General features: G+C 48.3%; 1 protein-coding gene across 1 annotated transcript in view; it reads left to right on the top strand.

The window, feature by feature from the left end:
* Positions 1-9,737, top strand: part of LOC111146385 (chromosome unknown C3orf52 homolog) — a 32,689-nt gene continuing 22,952 nt past the window's right edge. Inside the window, exons 1-3 of the mRNA XM_022501919.1 lie at positions 1-36; positions 2,351-2,917; positions 8,642-8,771. Of these exons, the coding sequence (XP_022357627.1) occupies positions 1-36; positions 2,351-2,917; positions 8,642-8,771 (733 nt within the window). The remainder of the gene's footprint in view (positions 37-2,350; positions 2,918-8,641; positions 8,772-9,737) is intronic.

The following is a 9,737-nucleotide window of genomic DNA, read 5'->3' as shown; positions in this document are numbered from 1 at the left end:
ATGCTCCACGCGGAGCTAAGCACTGGGAATTCACAGGTACCTCAAGAAGCTTAGATAAAAACAAAAAAAAATTACTGCTGATCCTTCGTGTTAGCTCTTCAGGCTGCTTTACTGATTCTCGGACAGTAAGAGTCAAACGGACCCCACTTTACGGTCCTTATCCTGAACGTCCCTCTTCTTTTGACACAACACAGCTACTGTCCTCCCCAACTTTAACTCTTTGTTCCAACTGCCCATTAAAAACTGAAGGAATAATTGGCATTTAACATGATATTAGTTTCAGGTGTACAAGATGATGATTCGATATTTGTGTGACTGATCATCACAGTAAGTCTAGTTCATGTCTTTCCCTACACATAGTTACTAGGTTTTTTTCCTCTCCCCGTGAGAACTTTTAAGATCTACTCTCTGAGCAACTTTCAAATATGCAACACATATTCTAAACTACAGTCGCCATGCTGAACATTGTGTCCCCATGTCCTGTTTATTCCACCTTCTCGATGGGGCCTGACATGATTGCCCTATTTGTAATCCCCCCCTTCTCTTTCCCTAACCTTTACCACTAGACACTCCAGGCTCCCGTCCTCTGCTTTGTTTTTTTCCATAGCACAAGGCATTTCAAATATTCTAGAAACGTTGTTTAAGCTTATTTCCCCTCATTAACTATAAGCCTCACAACGGCCGTGACTTTTATTTCCCCTCAGTCTCTTTAGACATATCTCAAGCACTCAGAAGAATGTGTGACACACAGAGCAAGCACTCAGTACAATTTGTTGAATTAAATTGGCCTGAATCGGATGCATTTAGCCCAGGTACAATGTGTATTGGTCTCAGAGAAGACTGTGAGTAACTTCTGGTGGAGGAGGCAAGTCAGGGAAGGTTTTGTGGAAAAAGTATGTCTCGGTTAGAAGCTAAAGATGAACGGGAACCGTCTATGCAGAAAATGGGTAGGAAAAGCATTGTTAGCAGAGGGAACATCATATACAAAGAAGTGGGGGTGGCGATAGAATGGGAGAGGTGAGGGCCAGCCCGGAAGAGGAATCTGATCAGAAAAGAGGGCTGTCCTGACTATGAGTGTCTGGGAAAGAAGACAAGATGTCAGTAGGGAAAGGTGCAGAAAGGTGCAGGCTTCCTTTCTCTTTGCACCCTATATTCATTTTCTTCTGTGAGCTCTAAGAGGCCGACCCCCAACTTCTATAACCAGTTCCCAAAGGGAGTCACGGAAAGGAGAGTGGCAGGCGGAGAGCGAGGTCAGAGTATTTATTCCCGTCTGTTTCCTCCTTGCTGGGCTGCTGTCCTCTCGCCCTAGATACTACTGGGAGGGCCCCCTTTGAAGGCTCCAGTTCTTTTTTAAAAAAGATTTTATTTAGTTATTAGAGAGCACGAGCCCCGGGGAGGTACAGGGGGTAGAGGGGGAGGGAGGAGGAGAGGCAGAGGGAGAGAATCTCCAGCAGACTCCATGCTGAGCACAGAGCCCAGAGATGGCTGGATACCAGCACCCGGAGATCATGACCTGAACCAAAACCAAGAGTCAGAGGCTCAATGAACCTAACCGCCCAGGCGCCCTGAAGGCTGCCAGATAGAGCCCAGATGATCCCGTACCAGGCAAGAGACAACTAGATATCCAATATTTACAAAGCAGCTGAACAGTAGGCATCAAGGGTGCCAGACTTTGGGACACAAGTCAGCTTCTTCTGAAGTGAAACGTATTTACATGCATCCTGTTGGGGCCTCACAGGGGTCTCAATCCCTGTGTTGCGGGCAAGCCAGCTCAGAACAGAACCTTGAGAGGATCAAAGCAAACGGTGCTTAGCAAACCTTATTCCAGGCTCCCCAGAGCAGAAGTTCTGAACTACGCATTGTGTGTGAGTGCCTATGCCTGTCCCTCAGGTTGTGTGTGTGTGTGTGTGTGTGTGTGTGTGTTGTTGGGAGTGAGGGGTGTCTGTGACTCGTCTTCTCAAAGGCAGATGATAATAAACATTTGTGAATGTTTTCTACATGTTGGTAGGTACTGTTCCGAGGACTTCACTGACATCAACTCTTTTAATCCTGGCAACAGCTCCATTACGCAGACACTAACACGCTGCCAACTTTACAGACAAGAAAGCTGGCAGGAAGGATGAAGCCAAGGTCTCCCTGTAGGCGCCGTGTGAAAGGGGATTCGCCTGGGCAGCCTGGGTCCAGAGCCTGCCCTCCCCATCCACCACCCCATCCCGTCTCTTTGCCTGACTCTGGACTCATACAGGGAAGGCGTCATTTATTTCTCACCCGCTCGGAACCTCGCACGATGCCTGGCACGCAGGAGATGCCTCGGAGTTCCTTGCTGATGAAATGAATGAACTTCTGCTAGGCAGAGAAAGCCGGGCGAGCCCTGGCAGCAGGTGGCTCCCGGACGCCTCCACGTCCACTTTCCTCCGCGGCACCGCGCTGCCGGGCCCATCCCGGCCACAGCCGCCACCCGGCCGGGCCCTCGGCTCCGCTTCTGCTCCGGATCTGCGCGAAGTGGGAAAAGACGAGCCGGCAGCGCCCTGAACAAACCAGAAAAACAGCCCTCCTCTGCTCCGCTCGCGAGCCCACAGTAGGCGCGACGGCTCTACCCCGCAGGGGCCTGGGGCGCCTCCCCAGCGCCAGCGCCGCCCCACCGCGCCCCGCCCGCCGCCCGAGGTCGGCCCGCCGCGCCCGCGGGGGGCGGAGAGCGAGCCGCTCGGGAGTCCATTCTGGACTCTGCACCCTTGCGAGTGTGCGCCCTGCTGCCCGCGGGCCGCTCAGCGCTCAGTCCATGGAAGGGGCCAGATCCCCGTCGCCGGGGGAAGACCTGGAGCTCCAGGCGCTCGGAGGGCAACCGGAGGAGCAGAAGCCTCTCAATGGAACCGTCCAGGTCATCCCTCTTTCGGTGGAGGAGCCCTGCCCAGCCCAGGTAAGGCCTGCTTGGCTCCGCGGCGGGCGGTGTCCGAGAGCGGACTCCGAGCCGGGCTGCCGGCCAGGGCCCGGGCCTGACACCCTCAGAGTTGCGGGGTTCCAGCCAACTCTCGGGGCGTCGCGGACGCAGAGCGCTGGTGCGTCCTGGAATCTTCGGAAGGGAGCGGACGTGGGAGTGCGCGTCCGCCTGAGCCCGCCAGAGCCCCTGAGACCCCTCCATCCCTCTGACCTCCAAGGAACTGGAGGAACCCTGGCGTGGAGGTGTGCGGCTCCCCTCTTCAGAGCAAATCCCCGGGGATAGAGGTGGTTTTCATAAGTTCTGTAACTTTAAGTGAAGTTTTTTTTTTTTTTTTTTCTGTTTCAAGATGGATGGAAGAACTAGAGTGATAGATGGAGTCGTCGCTCTTTCTTCAGAATCTCCTTGCCTTAGCTTTGCTGCCTTGCCACTTCCAGCCACCTGCCACCGTCCCCCGCTAACCCTCACCCAATGCCCATCATCCCCTGTCCCGCTTCACATTCTCAGACACACACACACTTTCTGTCCTTTACTGATCAGGCCTTTTGATTTGGCAGGAAAAGAGACCGGGAGAGGCGAGTGAATTTGCTCTGCTCAGTTGATGGGAAGTAATTTCAAAGTTTTTGTCCCAAAGAACTAGACTCTGCCTCCTTTGCTTTCCCTCCTCTCAATCTCTAAAGGAAGTCATGGTGGTGCTTAGGCTGAGCTCTTTTCTGGTCCAGCCCTGGCAGAGATGGGAACATTATTCATTCTCATCAAATGCTTGTAAAACAGCAGAGACTTTGAATTCACAGCCATCTACCTTCTGATTAACCCCTACTGCTGGCTTGAGGTTTACAGGGTGCTTGGAGCTCTCCCTATACATATATGGCTCCAACATGACCTTTCTAGGTCTCACTTCTCCACCTCCACCCCTTTGACTCTTGGCCTGTTGATTTCAGGGATAAGCAAGGACAACAAAAGGGGAAAGCACTGCTTTTGCTTTGGGATCAATTCCTGGAAACACTGTAAAGTTTGCTCTTCTAAGGACCTATAGGTACTTTGGAGAGTGATTTGGGACTTCATGTTTGAGTGAGAGATGAACACCACAGAAGAATGAAGGCTGGAGGAAGATGGTCTGTTCTCTGTGGGCTGGCTGTGTCAGTCCTCCAAGGCAGGATCTCCGAGTGGATTGGAGAATACTTGCTTCATGTTAGATAGAACATACCAGTGACTTCTGGGACTGAATCTAGACATAGGAGTTTTGGTGACAGTTTCACCACTAGAAGGTGTGCCTTGTGGCAAGGTGCTAAGGTCTGCAGTCAAATGGTCGTTAATGTGGTTAACCGAGCTTCTCTGGGAGGCCTGGGAATGCCTTTCTGAAAACAGATGAGTAGAAAAACATGCCACACGCATGTAGGGCATCAGTATTTTATAATTGTTTAGTACCTGCCCAGAAGAGACGGCTCTTTCGTGTTCTAATTATTTCCTCGTCAGCCAGCTCTACACTGATAGCCTGGACTTCCTCATAAATTAGCTTTGTAGGTCACCAAATAGAAAAACTATGGGGAGTGACAGAATGGCCTGAAGGTGAAGGGTATGTGAGCACTTGGAGGGCATTCAAATATTTGAACAGGAAACATTTTAAAAAGAGAGAGAGAGAGAGAAAAAAACCAAACAAACCCTCATCTAAATGCTAAGAGCATAAACAAAACAAAACATATGCTAAGAGCATTTTCATCTAAATGTATTAATCATTCTCTTTGGTTACATAGAATAAGTTGAGGTGTATTTTATTTTTTAAAAAGATTGATTGATTGATTGATTGATTTCTTGAGATCGAGAGAGAACACAGGCACCTGCAAGCAGCAGGGGGAGGGGCAGAGAGAGAAGGAGAGAGAGAATCTCAAGCAGTCTCCAGGCTCAGTTTGAGACTGTTGGGAAGAAGACACCCCACCTCATGGCTAACTTCCTAGTTGGACTTGCGGATCTGGGCGAGTCTACAAAGGCAGTAGAAAAAGCCTCTTTCCCTTGCTTGTTCTAGGCTTGGAGCTTGAGGGAAATTAGCCCCATTGCTATGCATTGTTCAGAATTTAGGACAAGCAGCAGCTGGATTTTCTGTGGGTGGACAAGTGGATTAAATCCCACAATGAGATGACAAAGTACAGATTTTCCTACGTGCTAAGAAAAATTTTCCAGATGTATATAATATCTGCTCCTAGGAAAGCCAAAGGGAAGAAAAGCTTTCTGTATCTACGAGAAAGAGAGAGAGAGAGAGAGAGTCCTGCCATTGTACAGGGCCTTAGGTCCTGTATTTGGATCCTTATCTGAAGGGGGATGCGACTATCTGGGGGCCTGTTCAGAGGAAAGCCACAAAAATTCTCCAGCCATATAATGCAATCATAGACTATAAGATGCAGTTTGCAAAAATCTCTGGAAAGCACCCCATAGAAAAACCTGTCTGTGGCTGCTCCCCGTGACCTGGAATTTGGGCCTGAGAGAAAGAAGATGTTGGTGAAGGAGGCAGTGTGTCCTTTGACCTGGGTTTTTAGGGGAGTCTCAGCACAGGTGGCATATACCTACTGTATCAGAGGCTCTTCCCCCTCAGGGTACAGTGGAATCTCCTGGGGAAACTTCTAAAAAATACAAATTTCTTGGTTGATTCTAATGTGCAAGGAGCCGAGAAGCACTGTTAATTTATTCTTGGGTTGAGAGTAAGCTGGTGGACTATTTCACAATGACTTCAAGTCTGTGAAGGTTAATTTTGCACAGGATAGTGTCTCTCCCCTAGGTCTGATGGGAGACAATGAAGGGGCCAGGCTGTATGTTGGCAGCTTTGGGCTGGCCAGGAAGAGACTTTTCCTATAGGCGAGGGCTGTGTGCTTGTGAGGTAACTCTCCCTAGGAAGTCAGAGTAATGGACTCCTCATAGCACCAGGGTCCTAATTTATTATTTCTAAGGGAAATCATAAGTGAAGGCACAAGAGGCCAAATTCACTGACTCTTGTTTTGCGGCTCATCTGAGACTCCAGCCCCTTTCATTTTGTACCGATCTTATGGTCCCGGCTGCTTCTTGTATCAGGTTTGAAAATGGCATGAAGTCATTTTGTCCTCAGGAGCTCTGTAAGTGGGAAGACCTCTTTCTGTCCCCTGGGAAGTTGAAGATTCCTTGTCCTGGGACTTTCCATGTGCCTTATTGAGCCCTTGGTTTTGGTGGCTTTGGAGTTTTCAGTCTTCAGTTGGGGTGAGAGATGGCTCTGTCCTTGGGCTCCAGAAACACACTTAGCTCAAAGGCATTTTCTTCTGTCCAGATGTTTCTTTTACTGCTCCCCTCACACCCGACCAGAAGAGCCAGTGTAAAGTATATATTCAGGGTCTCTAGAGTGTGACCTCTACTCTAGAATTTTCCCAAGTACCTTCTTAAAAGTTCTAGAACCTTCTACAGTGTATTAAGAGCCTAATACCTGACTGAGGCACAAAAGTGGGATAAAAGAATGAGGAAGTTTAAGAGACACCCCTCCTTCTCTCTGGTTTCAGTTTACTTTGGAAGATAGGCTGGTATCTGTTTATATTTGAAACCAGACAAAGCAGGGACAAATGAGCTGTGTGGACAGCTCATGTTCTGGAGGATCTCTCCATGATTGACATGGCAGGGAGGTCTCAGCAAGAGGAGAGATCTGATCTGGCTCCTGGAGAGAGTGGCAAGGTTTCAGAACAGGTCTCAACCCTGATAAAGCAACTGATTCACTCTGGGTGGCTCAAAATTACACACTGGGGAGGGGGGTTTAGTGGAGTTGGGGAACACCTGGGTGGCTTAGTCAGTTAGGCATCTGCCTTCAGCTCAGGTCATGATCTCGGGGTTCTGGGATCGAGCCCCATGTCCAGTCTGTTTCTCCCTCTCCCTCTGTCCTTGCCCCCCTTCCCCGCAACTCATGCTCTCTCTCTGTCTCTCAAATGAATAAAAAAAAATTACAGGCTGGGGCCTACCCCCACCTCTACTACAATCTGGTCTCCCATGTCTAGGGAAGGCCTAGGTGTGCGCGGTTTAAATTCCTCCTTAGCTGATTTGGACATGCTGCCAGGCTTGGGAACCTCTCACTGAGCGCATCTGAACTGTTGTCCTGAAGTGAACAATTTCCTTCTCTGGTGGCCATCACCACAGGCATGAGGGAGAGAAAGTCGACCAGGTGCTGCTCTGTGGGACTGGAGAACGATGGCTCCCATGTGTGGGGTGCCTAACATTTGTGTAGCAAGTGCTTCATGCCCACAATCTCTGGTCTTTACAACAGCCCTGGGAGCTGGATCTATTACTTTTACAGCTGAAGATGTTGGGGCTAGGGAGCTTCTGGAACTTGCTGAATGAGGCAGTCATTGCCCTCAGGCATAGGCAGGGAATGCGGGTACAGAACCACACTTGTCCCCCCACCGGAATCCATGGTCTCTGTGTGAGAATTCCCTGACGGCTCTGTGGGAAGCAAGGACAGAGTCCCAGAAGCCGGTAGGGGCAGGGGACAGGGGGTGGCCCCCAGTGGAGACTGACCCCACGACAGCCAGGCACGCTCATAGCCTGGAGCTCTGCGCTGTGACGCGGGGTGGGGGTTGGGGAGCTGTGGACAGCAGGTGCCAGCTTTGCCGTGACCCGCAGCAGGCATCCGTCCCACCTGCTCCCTCTGACAGCATCTTGGAGACGGGCTAGTGCCTCCCTTGCAGGACCATTTGACTGAAAGGAAATGGTGTCAGCGACCAACCAAGCGACTAAGTTGTGGCCTCACTACACCCACTGCAGCCTGCTTCCTGGTGTCGCTCCCATCCTTCCTTTCATTTCCCTTCCCAGGCCCTAATTACGTAGCACAGGGCACAGCAGTAGTCTCTTTGCTTGTCCTTGGCATGCTCACTCTAAACTACACATAGTTTTACTCTTCATCTTCAACTCAGTTCTCGTGCTCCAAAACCTTTCACAGTTCCCCAGCACACACCCAGTTAAGTCCAGACTGCTCTGGCGGCGCTGAAAACCTTCCCAAGGATGCTCGGACCTTTCATTGTCTCTAATCTTAAAGACCATGACTTCCTTCTGGAACCCACGCGGGCAGAGGATTCTCTTGGCCAGCCTGGTTATGACTCAACATTGAGGTTGCTCTGTCCATCTGCCTTTCTCTGTCCATCCTCCAAAGTCTTGCTTTGCCCCAACCTCCCCACCTCAGAGCCCCTAGGGTATTTTCCCCCTCACTTAAAAAAAATTTTTTTTTTAATTTATTTGTGAGAGAGAGAGCCCAATGCGGGGCTTGATCCCAGGACCCTGAGACCATTACCTGAGTCGACCACCTGAGCCACCCAAGACTCCTCCTCCCCGCCAACTTCTTCTTCTTCTTCTTCTTCTTTTTAAGATTTTATTTATTTATTTGACAGAGAGAGAGAGATCACAAGTAGGCAGAGAGGCAGGCAGAGAGAAGGAGGGAGGAAGCAGGTTCCCCGCTGAGCAGAGAGCCCGATGCAGGGCTCGATCCCAGGACCCTGAGATCATGACCCGAGCCGAAGGCAGAGGCTTTAACCCACTGAGCCACCCAGGCACCCCCCTCACTCCACTTCTTGTGAGGTTCCATTCTACCTCTTTGTAAACCTGACTCCGTGAAGTGTGGCCTGGAGAGGGCAGGATCCTGCTGCCTTTGCGAGAGTACAGAAGTGCTTCTGGAAACCAGTGACTGCCTCACAGTGTCCCTCTGCTTTCCAGGAGAAGGAGGAGAACCCTTGGAGTTCCTGTAATAAGAAATTGATTGGAAAGTGCAAACTGTGGATGGTCATCGCCTCTGTTTTCCTAGGTCTCATTATAGTCATCATAATAAGCTTATGTCTTATTGGAGGTAAGAGGATTTAAACAGGACTAAGTTGATGCATTTTAAGAACTTGTTTAATGCTTGTGTAGGACTTCCATTGATATGGAAGATGTGCTCATTGCTATTTCATTATTTATAATATGAATTGAAAACGGGCTTGGGATTGTTGTGCGGATGGTAGCGATCCTGTGGTTCTTTGTTTTATTTCATTTCTTTATTTAGTAAGTTCTGACTGAAGTATGGAGACCAATGTTTTACTTCAAACTCTGCCCACCAGATCCTGAAAATTTCTTAACTTTTAACTTACTTAGACACTAATTTATATTTTAATGTTTCTCTACACCTGTTTAGTTGAAATTTTTTATCATTTTTTTGGTAAAATAATTATTGTACTTCATCTGATATACCCAGTACATTATTATAATGATGAATAATGAATAGCTCATTTGAAAGCATCTTAAAAACTTTGTAGAATCGTGTCTCTATATGCTGTCATTACTTTAACTTATTTTGGAAATAACTATTATATTTGTGTTGTATGTGTTTACAGACTAAAACCATACATGGTGCTAACTATGTAATTTACATATATTATTTACTACTTATTTATTTTTTAAAATAAAAAGTTTTTTTGAAAATCTTATTTATTTGAGGGAGAGAGTGAGAACGAGCACAAGCAAAGGGAGCAGCAGAGGTAGAGGGAGAAGCAAGTTCTCCTCAGAGCAGGGAGCCCAATGCTGGGCTCGATCCCAGGACCCTGGGAAGGTGACCTGAGCCAAAGGCAGACACTTAACTGACTGAGCCACCCAGGTGCCCTCATTTTTATTATTTATTATGAATTTAAAAATAATATGTGTTCAGTTACCCATAAAACACATCCAAATTATTAAAATTTCACTATACTTTCTTCTTTTTCTTACTTGCATTTTAAAAATAATTTGAGATGTGATTGTATTTTATATATATATATATATATATATATATATATATATA

Source organism: Enhydra lutris, unplaced genomic scaffold (assembly GCF_002288905.1).
Source record: "Enhydra lutris kenyoni isolate GAN:26980312 unplaced genomic scaffold, ASM228890v2 scaffoldscaffold2, whole genome shotgun sequence".
In the NCBI taxonomy this organism is placed as follows: domain Eukaryota; kingdom Metazoa; phylum Chordata; class Mammalia; order Carnivora; family Mustelidae; genus Enhydra; species Enhydra lutris.
Note: the sequence above shows the minus strand (reverse complement) of the source record. Positions and strands in the feature narration are given on the sequence as shown.